At 52.2% G+C, this 15759-nt stretch overlaps 1 protein-coding gene across 3 annotated transcripts in view; it reads left to right on the forward strand.

Moving 5' to 3' along the window:
• MYH11 (myosin heavy chain 11) overlaps positions 1 to 15759 on the forward strand; it is a 127970-nt gene that overhangs the window by 106898 nt on the left and 5313 nt on the right. For all 3 annotated transcript variants that reach the window (XM_022552363.3, XM_022552364.2, XM_022552366.2), the window contains 14 exons: positions 1029 to 1173; positions 4141 to 4347; positions 5862 to 5966; positions 6055 to 6207; positions 6430 to 6678; positions 8210 to 8422; positions 8753 to 8965; positions 9182 to 9343; positions 9727 to 9855; positions 10155 to 10243; positions 10661 to 10784; positions 11403 to 11611; positions 12533 to 12641; positions 12719 to 12891. In XM_022552363.3, coding sequence (XP_022408071.2) covers positions 1029 to 1173; positions 4141 to 4347; positions 5862 to 5966; positions 6055 to 6207; positions 6430 to 6678; positions 8210 to 8422; positions 8753 to 8965; positions 9182 to 9343; positions 9727 to 9855; positions 10155 to 10243; positions 10661 to 10784; positions 11403 to 11611; positions 12533 to 12641; positions 12719 to 12891 — 2280 coding nt within the window. The remainder of the gene's footprint in view (positions 1 to 1028; positions 1174 to 4140; positions 4348 to 5861; positions 5967 to 6054; positions 6208 to 6429; positions 6679 to 8209; positions 8423 to 8752; positions 8966 to 9181; positions 9344 to 9726; positions 9856 to 10154; positions 10244 to 10660; positions 10785 to 11402; positions 11612 to 12532; positions 12642 to 12718; positions 12892 to 15759) is intronic.

Raw genomic sequence — 15759 nt, forward strand, 5'->3', positions numbered from 1 at the left:
CCTGGGTCATGGGGCTCCTCAGGCCCTACGTTTATCGGCCTGATTGTATTTTGCTTTAATATAAGCATGCTTATTTTTAATCTTATTTTGCATCACAGTCAGAGGATATACTCAATTAGAGAATGATTTGAAAACTGTAGGAAAGTAGATACCAAAAGCATCACCCCCAGTCCCGTCACAGTTAACATTTTGGGGCATTTCATTCCTGTCTTTTCCTGTGTGTGTTAAATTTTCAAAATAATATTAGATTGGTCTCTGATTAAAGAGTCACTGCAGGCTAACAGCCAACAACAACCAAAAAACACAAAAACAAAACCCACCATAAGAACGGGTCACCTGCCAGATAATGAAAGTTACTGCCTGACTTTAGTGAAACTACATCGCTTATTCATTCAACAAATACACAAATGTGCTTTGAGTGCACCCCGTATCAAGCGCTAACATGGAGATTTATTTCCCACATTTTGGGTTTTGTGCGACATCACTTACCTGGGCCTAGAAGCCAGCACAATGTTCTTCTCCATTCCCACTGGCCCAGTGCAATGGCTCAGAGCATGGGCACAGAGTCAGACTGGGTTCAAATTCTCGCCCTGTCACACAATGGTTTCAACAGCTTGGGCAAGCTGCTTACTCTTTCTTAGCTTTAGTTTCCTCATCTATAAAATAGAAATGATGATATTCTTGCCTCTTAGGGTCACTCTGAATATTATATGAGATGAACTTAGGTCAGGGCCTGGCATATTGTGCATGCTCAGTAAATAAGAGCTAATGTTAATATTTACGGTACAGTTTGCAATTCACTTTGCATTCTTCCAACAATATCATATGCTGTATTTTGTGTATTTGTTTGCCAGCCCTGGGAGATTCTGGGCAGGTAGCATGCTCCTCGTTTTGAGGAAATTCCAGGTCCAGAGAGGTTAGGTGACTCCCCCAGGGTCACCCGGGAGAGCGCTTGTTCTTCTGCACAGTACTGTCTGAGGTGAACCGCTGTCTCCTCCACCGCCAGCCACTGTATTCTTCCTGTCCAGGGCCAAGAGGGAGCAGGAGGTGTCGATGCTGAAGAAGGCCCTGGACGAGGAGACTCGGTCCCACGAGGCCCAGGTGCAGGAGATGAGGCAGAAGCACACACAGGCCGTGGAGGAGCTCAATGAGCAGCTGGAGCAGTTCAAGAGGGTGAGTTGCGATGCTTTTTTTGTGACGACAAAACATCAAGAACGATATGTCAGCAGCTTCAAATAACTACATATCAGTGTCTATACTGAGACCAATAACAAGCTACAACAATTCGAATGAGAGTGATGGCAGCCAGCATTTATTAAGTGCTTACTGTATATTCTGATTAATCTTTACAACCACCCACTGGGATAGGTACAATGAAGCTCATTTTACACATGAAGGAACTGAGGTCCAGAGCACCTAGAGGTCACACAGCTAGTCAGCGAGCGTCCAAGCAGTCTGGCTCTGGACCCACTTCTTAGCCTCTCCAGGGTAGGGTCTACTATACACTGCTCTTATGGATAAGCAAAGTTTAGCAAAACTTCTGGGAAGGTAACAACACTGAGAACCTTCTAGCCATCTTCATTTCTCTGCAGATCAGAAGAAGACTATCATTATTTGATTTGAGTAGCAAGACAGCTCTCCCTGGTGTAGTTTTTTTTTTTTTTAATTAATTAATTTATTTTGGCTGTGTTGGGTTTTCGTTGCTGTGCGCGGGCTTTCTCTAGTTGCGGCAACCGGGGGCTACTCTTCGTTGCGGTGCGTGGGCTTCTCATTAGGGTGGCTTCTCTTGTTGCAGAGCATGGGCTTTAGGCTCATGGGCTCTAGAGCGCAGGCTCAGTAGTTGTGGTGCACGGGTTTAGTTGCTCCATGGCATGTGGGATCTTCCCGGACCAGGGCTCCAACACGTGTCCCCTGCATTGGCAGGCAGATTCTTAACCAGTGCACCACCAGGGAAGTCCGCTGGTGTAGTTTGAGAATGGCTAGATCTAATCTTTCTTTCTCCCATGGTTGGCTACTTGGGGTATATGGGACTTGAGACAGTTAAATAGCTCTACTCTGAATGCTTCATATCGGGAACTTTCTCTCCCTTTGGAGAATTTCCTTGTATTTCATTCCCAGGAGGGAATTTTTTTAGCTTACGACATCCTGCCAGGTTGCTTCCCTAAGAGTCTGAATTATACCATCCTCAGCGCTACGGCTTCCCCCCTGCACTTTCTAGATTAAATGGCTGTTGCGTTACCTAAAAATTGTTGGAGTTTGCATTTGTTTCTATCGCCAATCAAAGTAAATGTTCTTCTATGAGCTGGTTCACCACCGGTTCTATCAGAATCTCAGAATTTTCCCGTACATTTAAACAACGCCAGCAATCCCTCATACGGCACTGTTTATATGCCACTGTTCCAAAGTTTTACGGACACTGACTCATTTAATTTCACTCGTGACCTTTGCTAAAATGCAAATCTCCAGGCCCCACGCTGAAACGTGCTGTGCCAGACTGAACACCCCTCATGCTCCAAATGGAGAAAAGGACGCCTGCTCATGTCCCCTTGTCACTTGTCACATGGGGTCTGAATATGAGTCTTCAGCATTTTGTCTGTTCTTTACGTGTTGGATAAATAAGACCTTTGCTAATTTTATCTACAACATGTATTTCCCCTTTTAATTGTCTTCCCTTTTTTATGTTCAGAAGTTATTTTTTATTGTGATAGAATCTGAACCCAAATGGGCTCTTCCCACCTTCTGAAATAGTAAGGCCTCCAGACAGTGGTAAGGTGTATGTGTCCCTCTTACTCTGCGTTTGGAAGAGTGGGGCCTGGAAAGGTAACTGACCAGCGCCGAGCCAGGTGGCTGTCAGAGGTGAGCAGGGGCTGGAAACCACACCCCGGATTCACAGCCTGGCCTCTTTGGAAAGACTCAGTTGTTCACACCACCAGCAGACAGCATCCACGTCTGACCTGTATAAGAAAGAAGAGGCTGGAATGCCTGTCCACCATCTCAGGGGCGTTGAAAAAGAGGACTATTTGACCTCTAGCAACTTTTCAGATTGTTGGGAAAAACTTGTAACATCATTCCTATCTTGAATCCCCTTACATGTGTATAGTGTTGCCACCATTCTGGGAAAAAGGTTTTTGGGGAGCCCAGATCCCGTGAGGTCCCCCAGGGTCCTTGCTCATCAATCTGCACTGTTACCCTAAGAGGCACTTTGTCCCTGTCTGAGGTCCCAGCAGCTCTTAGTCACACCTGGAGCAGAGGAATGGCTTCTGAGGCTGCCTGGACACTGCACAGCACCTTCCTGGGGGCTGAGGGTGAGCCCACTGTTGCTTCCTCTGCTCTTGGGACCCACACTTCTCTCTTGCTTCTTTCCTCCTCCCTACAGCCCTGGGAGAAGGCCCCTCCCTTCTTCTGCTTTTTCCCAAAATACTTTTTTTCTTGGAGAAACTCATGCACCTACATGAGCTAGTTAGATAAAATAACTTTCTCTAAACTTTCACAGAAATGGCAGTGTACGTTCAATGATAAATCTGATGGACAATAGGGAATGGTGGGGACTGGGGCCAAGTGGAGTGTGATTGCCCTATTTACAGGGCTGGCTGCTATGTAGATCCAGCTGATTGTTACCTTGGAGGAAGGCAAGGCCTCTGTTTCCAGATCTTTAGTTTGTTTTTTTGAAAGTCAGACTTACAGAGGTACATGCAGCAAAATTCACCAATTTTAAATGTACAGTTCAATAATTTTGACAAATGTATTCATTAGTGTAACCACCACCTAGCCATGAAATAGAACATTTGATTTTTAAAAAGAGAAGCTGGGAATCCAGATTTTTATGTGGTATTTCTTAATTAAAATGTTAAAAGGTACTGCATGGATTAAACAGGACAGGATGGCAGGGTTGATGCAGCCCAGGGGATGCCAGTTTGCAACCTCTGAGATTTAGGAAAATGGAATCCAAAAAGTTTTACTGGTGATTGTGTGTTCTTCACTGTGCCGTGTCCCTCCCCTGAGGCGGGGGGCACAAGTCCCCGGACTTACTGAGGGAGGGGAAAGGAAAGAGAAAGATCCCCTAACAGCACAGGTCCCTATCTTAAATGCTCACCCAGCCACGGCTGTAACACCGTCCCTCCCCTCTACCTCTCTGGCCAGGCCAAGGCCAACCTGGACAAGAACAAGCAGGCGCTGGAGAAAGAGAACGCAGACCTGGCTGGAGAGCTGCGTGTCCTGAGCCAAGCCAAGCAGGAGGTGGAGTACAAGAAGAAGAAGCTGGAGGTGCAGCTGCAGGAGCTGCAGTCCAAGTACAGCGATGGGGAACGGGCCCGGGCCGAGCTCAATGACAAGGTCCACAAACTGCAGGTGAGGCAGGCTTTGCTGGGACCGACCCTTGAGGAATGAGGCTCTTCCGGCTAACAAAGCCTCTCTCGTGGCAAAGCAAGTCCGTTTCCTCTAGTTACATTCCTTGGAGAGATGAGATGGTCGCCCTATTCAATTTAATCTTTAAAAACTCTCTTCCACTCATTCAGTGAGTATTTATTGAGTGCCTGCTGTATGCCAGGCACCATGTTTAATCCTGAGATACAAGAGCAAGGAAGCAGACAGACACTGTCCCTGCCCCAGGAGAACTCCAGACTAGTGGAGGGTAAGACGTTAATAACCACATAAATGAATGTAAAATGATGCTGGAAAGCAGAGGCACATAATGTAATAAGTGTAAATAATATGGGTGCCTGGGCTGCAGGAGGAGGGGGTCAGGAAAGGCCTCCCTAAGAAAGATGTATAGTCTGACAGGTAAGAAGTCTATCTACTTATAGGCAGAGGGAGCAGCATGTGTAAAGGCCCGGCAGCAAGTGGGAAATTAGAAGAGATCACGTAAGGCCAGTAGAGCTAGATGCCGAATGGAAGGGGAAATGTGGCACAAAATAGGATTGGAGAGGTAGGTTGTGGCCGGAGGACACAGGGCCTTCAAGGCCCCATTATATGTATGTTGGTCTTTACTCTGAGTGATGGGAAACCACTGATGGGTTTTAAGCTGAAGAATGACATGGTCTGGTTTTCTTTGGTCTTAATTAGCTTTGAATAGACATTTGGCCTGCCCTGCCATTCGTGGGATATGGCCCCACTTCTGATAAAGATTTAATGCACCTAGAGCCTGGGATGAGGGTGTAGGGCAGCGTTAAGTATGAATTTTTCCACATGCAGTTGGGCACAGGGGTTTTGCTATCCTAATACAAGCAACGTCCTAAGGAGTGGAGTCAAGATCATTTATATCCTTACTGTAAATGGGAAGAGGACAGATGGTGTGCAGGTATCTCCAAAAGGACTTGCTCAGAGATACCAGCTCCTGGAGTAAAAGGCAGAGAAAAGTTAGAAGGCTTTTACCTTTAGTGTCTGCGTCTTTGGTTTTGCCACAAGGGTCAGTGAAAGGGCAAAGAGCAGGGGTGAAGAAGAGGGGTGGTAGGGACAGGACCCTTGGAAGTGGAAGTGCCACCTGCAGTCTCTTCCCCCACTTTAGGGAGTGAGTGAGCCCAGAACATTGTTCAGTGTCTGGAGCCTCAGACCTGCTGCTTCATCTCTGCCAACCTTGGCAAGGATCCGGGATCCATTTAGAGGGATCAGGGCCCAGTCAGCACAGTTTAACTACAGTCTAACAGGGCTCTAACAGGGTCCTAGAACCAGAGTCTACAGCCAGAGACTGCAACTTGTACGTGATGTGCTTCCCTGGGGGGCCATGGAGTGACCATGACCAGGCCCCCTAGCTCATGGGTATTTTGCAGTGGATACCCCAAGGCCTATCACCGAGTACAAAGGGCTCCTCTTAATGAGGATCCTGTTCTAGAGGTTCCGACTAACCAGTCTCTCGGCACCCTCAGAATGAAGTTGAGAGTGTCACGGGGCTGCTCAACGAGGCAGAGGGGAAGGCCATCAAACTGGCCAAGGACGTGGCATCCCTTGGGTCCCAGCTCCAGGACACCCAGGTGGGTATCGTGCCACATCAGCCAGAGGCACCTGGGGTACGACCTTCCTGGGGGTGGGCCCCTAGACTTCCATGTGTCCTTTCCATAGGAGCTGCTTCAAGAAGAAACCCGGCAGAAGCTCAATGTGTCCACCAAGCTGCGCCAGCTGGAGGATGAGAAGAACAGCCTACAGGACCAGCTGGATGAGGAGATGGAGGCCAAGCAGAACCTGGAGCGCCACGTCTCCACTCTGAACATCCAGGTGCCCCTGCATGTCCTTGCTTTTCTGGGCCTGAGCCCTTAAGGGTAGATCAGTGGCTCTGATGTGACTGTGGTAGAATGGTGGCGCCATTTTGATTGGCTCGCCGGCTCCCCCTGCTGTTGAGTTCCTTCAATGAGTCGGTGGTCTTTGCTTCTCAGGGGCGCAGGGATGGGAATCCCTCACCACCCTCCTCTCACCCCACCCTGGACACTGCCATTTCAGCTCTCCGATTCGAAGAAGAAACTGCAGGACTTTGCCAGCACCGTGGAATCCCTGGAAGAGGGCAAGAAGAGGTTCCAGAAGGAAACTGAAGGCCTCACCCAGCAGTACGAAGAGAAGGCAGCTGCTTATGACAAACTGGAAAAGACCAAGAACAGGCTTCAGCAAGAGCTGGACGACCTGGTCGTTGACTTGGACAACCAGCGGCAACTGGTGTCCAACCTGGAAAAGAAGCAGAAGAAGTTTGATCAGGTAGGGGCTAGAGGGCCTTCCACTCTGCTCATGGACCCTGGCTGGGGGGAATCGGGTCTGCAAAGTATCCAGTGTGGCTGCTGCGTGTGTGTCAGCATCCCATCCAGGCTTTGCTGGATGCGATGGAAGCCTAGCCTGCTCTGTGTGAAACAGTAGTTAGGGCTTCTTGGTCAGAGGGAGGAGAGTGGCAAAGCCTCAGTGACTGGGACTTTCCGGGTCCCACCACCATAAGGGCCATCTAGAAACCCAGTCATGCCTTGGGTTCTAGCCCCGATAAGGAACGAGGTTTACTGATTTTATTACTAAGCGAGTGTTTACTGAGTGCCTGCTGAGATTTCCAAGTAATTTAAAGTATCTACCCTTGAAATACCACTGTTCCCTAACATTTCATCACAGAGAGTCTTGAGCACACAGCAAAGCGGAAGGCACTATACCGTGAACACCTGTACACCACCACCTGGCTTCAATCATTAATGCTTCACCACGCAGACTTTATCACACACTATTTATAAGGGTGTATTGCATCTGTCATTTGTATCTTTTGGATGCATTTCAAAGCAAGTTACAGACATCTGTACATCTCCCCTTGATACCTCAGCATTGCATATAAAAACGAGGGTTCATTTTTTAAAGCATTTTTTCTTCCCTTGAATACATACAATGAAATGTGTAAATCTTAAGCATACACTCACTGAGTTCTGATAAATGCATACACCTGTATGACCCAAACCCCTAAATACCAACTTTTAATATATGTTACTCAGATTTAGTAAATATGATTTGGTTTACAAGTGACTTGGGATTTATTCCAAAAATCAGTTTTGGGATTGTACTTTGGGATTCTTCCCTCTTCTACCAGCCATCCCTTCCCTGTGCTGACAGCTTGTCCTCATTGCTTCTAATCTGCGGTTTCACTACCTGGCCCAGGGTCTGAGGCTGCTTTATTATTTTCCTGTCGCAAACAGTGGAGAGTTTTTGTGTTGACTGCTGTTTGGGAGTCCCTGTTACTTGCCTTTGTGGAATTCTGGCAGTCTGGGTTTTGGATGTTACGGCGTATACTGCTCTCTCTTTCTAAAGCTGAGATTAACGTCAGTATGGTGTGTTCTTGGAACTGCTTCTCCAGGCAGAGGGGGAACTATGTGCAGATCCATCCACCACTCACCATTGCCCTACCGCGGCTCATAGGCTACTCTTGTGAGCGAGCAACTGTGGCCATGAAACAAAAGAATAATTGGACTCTGGGAGGATTAAATGTCACCCTGACCTCGGTCGCAGCACGTTCTAACCAACATGGGCAGCGTCAGTGACTTCCAAGCACAGAGATTCAGCGGATGCTGGCTCTGCAGAAGGTTGACCTCGAAGTCGGGGAGCAGTCTTATTATAAACTGTTTGCTTAGACACCTGACTTCCTTACACCTGCACCAGGACAAGTTCAGCCGGACACAAGGCTTCTTCCCCATATTTGCAGTTCAATGCAGCCGACCCTCGGGCATGCCTAGAGCTCACCTCTGGGTCTTCTGCTGTGTTGCAGTTGTTGGCTGAGGAGAAAAACATCTCTTCCAAATATGCGGATGAAAGGGACAGAGCCGAGGCAGAAGCCAGGGAAAAGGAAACCAAGGCCCTGTCGCTGGCACGGGCCCTTGAGGAGGCCTTAGAAGCCAAAGAGGAGCTTGAGAGGACCAACAAAATGCTCAAAGCTGAGATGGAGGATCTGGTTAGCTCCAAGGACGACGTGGGCAAGAACGTAAGTGGCTCTTCATCATCTTTGCTTGTCTACGTTTCACCCACCCACTCTCTGTGCTATTTATCAGTCCACGGGGGAAGGAGGGGGCTCCATGCCTCCTTCATGCTAAGCAATACTCAGGAATTGGAAGGAGTCCCTCGGGCTGATGCAAAGAAGGGGCCTGGTTGACAACTGCATTTGGGGGTGGGTTCTGAGTCAAGGGTTCCGAGAGGATGGCTCTGGACTCCTGGTCATGCATCTTGAGGGTGGCAAAAGCCATCTCCCTGACCTTGATGAGCTGTCCCTGGGGGCTGCCCGACCATCTTCATGACGTCAACCCTTACGTAAAAGGTCCATGAGCTGGAGAAGTCCAAGCGAGCCCTGGAAACCCAGATGGAGGAGATGAAGACCCAGCTGGAAGAGCTCGAGGATGAGCTGCAGGCGACAGAAGATGCCAAGCTGAGGCTGGAGGTCAACATGCAGGCCCTGAAGGGCCAGTTCGAGCGGGATCTCCAGGCCCGGGATGAGCAGAATGAAGAAAAGAGGAGGCAGCTCCAGAGGCAGGTAATCTGTGAGGAGGAAGGAAAGGGGGGAAGGGGAGGTGGGGCGGCCTGCTTCCTTCCTCCCACCTCCACTTCCTGGCTTCATGGAGACTCTGATCTCTCACCTTTGACCTGGGGATGAGAAACCCACCTTGTAGGTGGTTGTGCAAACCTGGGCGCTGGGAAGGGATCCTAGGGGCGGCCTTGCCCGGCAGCGCACGTCTCTCTCCTTGCTCAGCTTCACGAGTACGAGACGGAACTGGAAGACGAGAGAAAGCAACGTGCCCTGGCGGTGGCGGCCAAGAAGAAGCTGGAAGGGGACCTGAAGGACCTGGAGCTGCAGGCCGACTCGGCCATCAAGGGGAGAGAGGAAGCCATCAAGCAGCTGCGAAAACTGCAGGTGGGTGATGCCCCGAGGGCCGGGCACGCGGGGGAAGCCAGGTCAGCAGCAGTGGGAGGACACAGGCCTCTCTCTGTCGCCAGTGCCTGGTCACCTGGTGCTTTTCCATCACCCTTTAGCTTTGGGGGCTGTTTCCTGCCCTGGGGAAACATCGGGGGGGGGGCAACATCAGGCATTTGGCTGCGGCCCCCAGATCTCAGCACCACTTCTTAGGTCTGCGGAGCCCATCCAGAACCGTGCCCCAGGCAGCCACCTGGCCACGTGAGGCTGAGGCCTCTGCGGTCAATCGTGGGAAATCCTAGGGTCGGCACAGAAAGGTAATTTGGGCAGCAGGACTCGGTGAGTAAGGACCTCTTAGCTGGTCCCGCCTGTTGACCACGCAGGCTCAGATGAAGGACTTCCAGAGAGAGCTGGAAGACGCCCGCACATCCCGGGATGAGATCTTTGCCACGGCCAAAGAGAATGAGAAGAAGGCCAAGAGCTTGGAGGCAGACCTCATGCAGCTACAGGAGGTAAAGGCTGCTTCTTGCTGCGAGAGCCCTGATAGAGATGCCGTGATAGCAGCCCCGGGCACCCCCAGCTTGTGCACCCTCGTCCAGCATTCCACACGGGTGGGCCCCATAGCGAGGGTGGGGAAAGACACAGGGTTTCCTCCCTGATGGATCTGCAGGCCTCCCCCTGAGCTCAGAGGAGGCCGAGCCATTTGAGACGGCTGGGGGCCAGGTGACAGGGACAGGGTGGATTCTCGGGTGGGCTCAGCCCTTTCCGGGCAGACAGCAGGTTTCCTTGCTCCCCACCTGCCACCGTCCAGGATCTAGCCGCGGCCGAGAGGGCTCGCAAGCAGGCAGACCTGGAGAAGGAGGAGCTGGCTGAGGAACTGGCCAGCAGCGTGTCTGGAAGGTATGAGCCTCATGGGGAGAAGGGAGTCCCTAGACTCAGATGCTGAGGGAGAGGCAGTCAGAGGAGAGTCTCCTGGACCCCATTTAATGCTGAAAATGATAGAACGTTCAGCTGAGCTTATGACAGGGGTCATGGGGTTCTCACACCCTATTTGAGGGTGTAGCCAGTTTCACTCATTCGGCATGGTGGGGACGGGGAATCTGGGGACGTCGGGGAGGAGGGAGTTGATCCTCATCCCAGGCCTGGCTTTGCTGACACCAATTGGCTCCCCACTTCCTGCTGTGGACAAGCCTCTAAGCCTCTCTGAGCCTCAGTTATAAAAGGCGGCAACCCTGAGGCATCGCTTCTCCAAGAGAGGAAGCTCTCTAAGCCTCTGAGTGGAGGCTGGAGGCCCCAGAGCGGCTGCCTTTCCCTTAGGAACGCGCTGCAGGACGAGAAGCGCCGCCTGGAGGCCCGCATCGCGCAGCTGGAGGAGGAGCTGGAGGAAGAGCAAGGCAACATGGAGGCCATGAGTGACCGAGTCCGGAAGGCCACACAGCAGGTGGGGCCGGGGCAGCCAGGAGCAGGGCAGCACATGCCTCAGATCCGCCCCGTCCCAAGCCTCACACGGCTTCAGGACAGGCTCCTGTGTGCCAGGCCCCGGTGGGGGTGGACGAGAACGCGAAGACGGGAGAGTAGGGACCCAGCACGTCTGCTCCCGAGCGTCCACTCCCTCCCCTTCCGGTCACACCAGCACCCTGCCGGCAGCACCTCCTTTGGTGGCTCCCTCCAGTAGACGATGCTCACCCATAAGGGCCTTGGCGGTCTCCTTCCTGCTCTTTCCTCAGCCCCCACCTTACAACAGTGAGCACTCAGTGACGTCACTGAGCGCCAGCTCCATGATGGGCGCTGGGGACCCATCGTGTGACCTGGGCGCCTGGGTGGCACCGGGATGCTTTTCCTGGAAGAGCTGCCTCTTGAGCTGGGTCTTCAAGGATGGCCAAGAAAGAGCTGGCTGCTGGAGGGGAAGGAGGAGGGCTTCTGGGTGCTCCAGCTCCAGGGGCCTGCGCAGAGGCCAACGAAGGCTGGGGGCTGTGGGGCGGGGGGGAGCCGTTCATCTCAGTGCACCGTCTGGCACTTCCCAAGCCCTCCACCTGGTGACCTTCACCCTCCTCCCCAGGCCGAGCAGCTCAACAATGAGCTGGCCACGGAGCGCAGCACGGCCCAGAAGAATGAAAGTGCACGGCAGCAGCTTGAGCGCCAGAACAAGGAGCTGCGGAGCAAGCTGCAGGAGATGGAGGGGGCAGTCAAGTCCAAGTTCAAGTCCACCATTGCGGCTCTGGAGGCCAAGATCGCACAACTAGAGGAGCAGGTCGAGCAGGAGGCCAGGTACGGTGGGACCAGTGCCTGAACGACAGCCGGCTTGCCAGTGAGTGGCGGGGATGTCGGGGGTCAGTCAGCCTCTCTGGGCATCATTTCTGGCTGAGAAATCAGCTCAGTGGTACCTGCACTGCAGCTGTGTTGGGAGAACTGAGTGAGAACATAGGAAGGTGCTGTGCCCTAGCCTGGCCTGGAGTAAGCCTCTGAGACATAGCTGCTCTAAGCAGCATGACTCTTCAGTGATGTCAGCCAGACTCCCCAGGAGCTCATGTCACTTTGCCTAACATTGTGTCTGCAGGATGTCACATTAATGGGTACACAAAACATCCAAATCATCAGCCCACAGACACATGGGAAGGCTTCTCACTTAAGTACGGTCCCTGAGCTGTAAGGTCACAGCACACTCATGACCATCAGATAGGGTCGGGATCCTTGCACTGTTTTTGCTTTCGGTGGTGGCTTTACGGATAACTCACATACCACACAGTTCACACATTTAAAGTGTACAGTTCAGTGGCTTTCAGTGTACAATTCATAGGCACACGCTCACCAAAGTCAACTGCAGAACGCTGTCATCACCAATAAGCAGCCCTGTATCCTTAACCATCACCCTCTATTTCCCATCCCCAGCCAACCACTGATTTAATTTCTGTCTCTGTTGTCTATTCTGGACATTTCGTCAAATGGGATCATACATCACGAGGCCTTTTGTGACTGGCTTCTTTCACGGAGCATGTTTTCAAGGCTCCCCCATGCTGTAGCCGATGTCAGCACTTCATTCCTTTTCACGGACGAACATTATTCTCAGGATGAGCCCTGATTTGGGCTCAGGAAAAGTGCCCACCGTGGGCCATGCTGGTCTGGTTTACACACCGACTGCTAGGGAGGCCCTCCCCATCCGAAACATCCCCACTCCCCCTGTGTGTGCAGAGAGAAACAGGCGGCCGCCAAGTCGCTGAAGCAGAAGGACAAGAAGCTGAAGGAGGCCCTGCTGCAGGTGGAAGACGAGCGCAAAATGGCAGAGCAGTACAAGGAGCAGGTAACCCTGCCCCGCCCCCTCCCAGCCCCGCAAGCCCTGCCACAGACCCCCCTGACCCTCGGGCCTCTCCTTGACAGGCTGAGAAAGGAAACACGAGGGTCAAGCAACTCAAGAGGCAGCTGGAGGAGGCGGAGGAAGAGTCCCAGCGCATCAACGCCAACCGCAGGAAGCTGCAGCGGGAGCTGGATGAGGCCACAGAGAGCAACGAGGCCATGGGCCGCGAGGTGACAGCGCTCAAGAGCAAGCTCAGGTGAGGGACCAGCCCCCGGGGGCCTCATCTCATGGGCTGGGTGCACGGGTCGGCCTGAAACCTCCACAGTGGCTCAGAGCCTCTTTCCCCAAAGCCCTCGCGGCTTTCCGGCTCAGCATCACAGCATCACGTATGCAGCACCAGCGTGTGCTGGATGTGGGCGGGGCCCAGATCACAGGGGCCCTCCCTCTGAGCAGCACCCCTTCTGTCCTAACAACCGCTCCCATCCCATCCTCCAGGTGAGGAGGAGGAGGCGGCAGTACCTCCATCTCCTGAGACCTTTCTTCACTGTGTCATCAACTGCAGAATCCCTTCTCCCTTAACCTCTTTTCCGGACTTTCTCTTCCCCAACTTTCCCTGACTCGGCGTTTCTCTGCACTACTGCCATTCAGGGCTGAATAATTCTTTATCATGGGCTGCCCTGTGCACTGTAGGATGTTAAGCAGCATCCTTAGCCTCCAGCCACTAGATGCAGTGGCACTTCCCCCAGCGTCCCCCGGGGGGGCCCGCACCCACAGTCGAGACCCTCTGCCGTAAGTGGACTGCGGTTGTTTTCTCTCCCACACCCCTGAACCTCTGAGCCTGAAGGGGGTGGGTGCTCCCCCGCTCCTCAGGGCTCCCTCCCATCCCCTGGTCCACCTGGTTCCCTGAAGGTTTGAGCTCCGTGCTTCCTATCACACTCGCTCACACCCCACAGCAGGTGGGTGATCCAGCCTCTCAAGTCCACGGCCTTCTCTCCTCCAGGACCCTGCCACTCCCCAGGCGTTCCCAGTAACTCTCAGCCCTGATGTGACCATCAAGCACCCATCATCTGCCTGCCACCACGTTTCTTTAGCTCACGCCCTCTGTCTCCGCCGGGGCCTCCAACCCATCGGCGTATCCTCTCATCCTCTCGCAGCCCCACCGACTCCACGGTTATGGTCAGCCTCTCCCACATCCTCCACACTCTGGTCTCCCCTCCTGCTGTGTTGTGCTGACTTGGTTAAAACACAAACCAAATTAAACCCAACTGCCAACCTTCTGCAGCTCAAAGCAGTGTGGAAAAGCAAACAGGTGTGCTGCCACTTCCGCCGGAAACTCTAAATGGCAGAACCAAGCCGACCTCACTTAGTGCTGCCTGGACTTTGGCCTCCCCTTCCTCTCAGTCCCCGCCTCCTCTCACCCTCCCCCATCCTCTCAGCCCTCCCCACTTAGGCATCTGCTTTTCACTCTCCCTAAACTTACTATCCCTGTCATCCTCACTCAGCTGATGACTTTACTTCCTGTTTAATGGAAAAATGGAAACTATCATGAAGTATAGACAAGCCCCCACTTCCCTGTCGACACACCTCCCTACATCTATGCTCATTTCCTCTGTTTTTTCCCATTTCTGTGCTCAACTGTCCAGCACCAACTGAGGTCCACCCCACCATCAGACCCACCCCCCCTCTTGTTTAACTGAGGACGTTGTTCCTGAAAGTCCTACCCTTCTCCCTTGTGATATGTTCTCTCTCACTGAGTCATTCCATTAGGTGAACAAACCTAATCCCCCTTCCCTGCTGTTACCACAAAACTAACTCAGTGGTCAGTCCTCAGTCCTCACCTGACTCAGCAGCTTATGCTACAGCCCATCACTCCTCTTTACTGGGCCTCCCAGATACCACCCTCACCTGGTATCCTGCCTACCTTTCTGGCCATGTTTCACCTCTTCTGCTGGTACCTCATCTCAAAGCCCAGTTACTGTTGGTCTGCCCAGGGCGCCATCCTGGTCCTCTCCCCATCCCCCACCCCGTCTTCCTGCCCCAGGGCGCCATCCTGGTCCTCTCTCCACCCCTACTGCTGCTCATTCCTTAGGTGATCTGAACCAGCCTGGTGGCTTCAAAGTTCCATCTGTAGCTAGTGACTTCCTAGTTTATCTCCAGCCCAGACTTCCTGGGATTCCAGACCTCCTTGACATTCCCATTCAATGCCTAACAGGCAGTTCACACCTAAACATACCCCAACCTGGGCCCTGATTCACCCCAAAACCAGCTCTTCTCACAATCCTCCACAGCTGAAAGTTGCCATTAATCCAGGCCACAAACCTTGTGCTCATTCTTTATTCTTCTCTCTCCTTTACACCCTGCATCCACTCTGTTGGGAAATCTGGTCAACTCTCCCTTAAAAAATACTCTACATCCAGAATCGAACCACTGCTTGCCACCCTGGTCCAAGCTACCCTCTCCTCCCACCTAGACAACTTTCTCAGCCTCCTTGTGGGCCTCTCTGCATCCATACTGGCCCCTTATAGTCTGTTCTCAACACAGAAATGGAGCTGGATCACGTCCCTCCTTTGCTTGGAGCCCTCTATGGGGGCTCCACCTCACTCACAGCCAAAGTAACATCTTCACAATGGTTAGTTCCACTAGGCCCTACGTGATCTCTGTACTCTGCCTCCTAAATTACCCCTCCACCTCCACCTCTTCCTACACTGCCTCAAGGCCCTTGCACTGGCTGCTCTCTCTGCCTGGAATGCCCCTCCCCCAGCTTGCTGCACTAGCTGGCCCCTCCTTGCCTTCCTGCAGGTGTTCACTCACCCATGTTACTAGAATTTCCTACCTTACTTTTTACCGTTCTCCTCTCTCTTACCCACTTGTCATCGTGGAACTTGCTATTTCTTTTACTTATCTCGTACACAGTCTGCCCTCACTCTTGGCCTGCGAGCCCATGAACACAGAGGCTTTGTCTGCTTATTCGTTCCCAGTGTCTGGGATAGTGCTGGGCACAGAATAAACCTTCAATTGTTGAGTCAGAGGTGATGTTTCTCCAACCTCAGGCATTCTCGTACCACCTTTGCCATTTTGCCTTACCACCTGTACTTCTGTTGACTTGATGTTTTCTTTGATAAAC

This window comes from Delphinapterus leucas, chromosome 15, assembly GCF_059928025.1.
Source record: "Delphinapterus leucas isolate spDelLeu-1000000601 "Yukka" chromosome 15, BTC_Dleu_Yukka2, whole genome shotgun sequence".
NCBI classification, from domain to species: domain Eukaryota; kingdom Metazoa; phylum Chordata; class Mammalia; order Artiodactyla; family Monodontidae; genus Delphinapterus; species Delphinapterus leucas.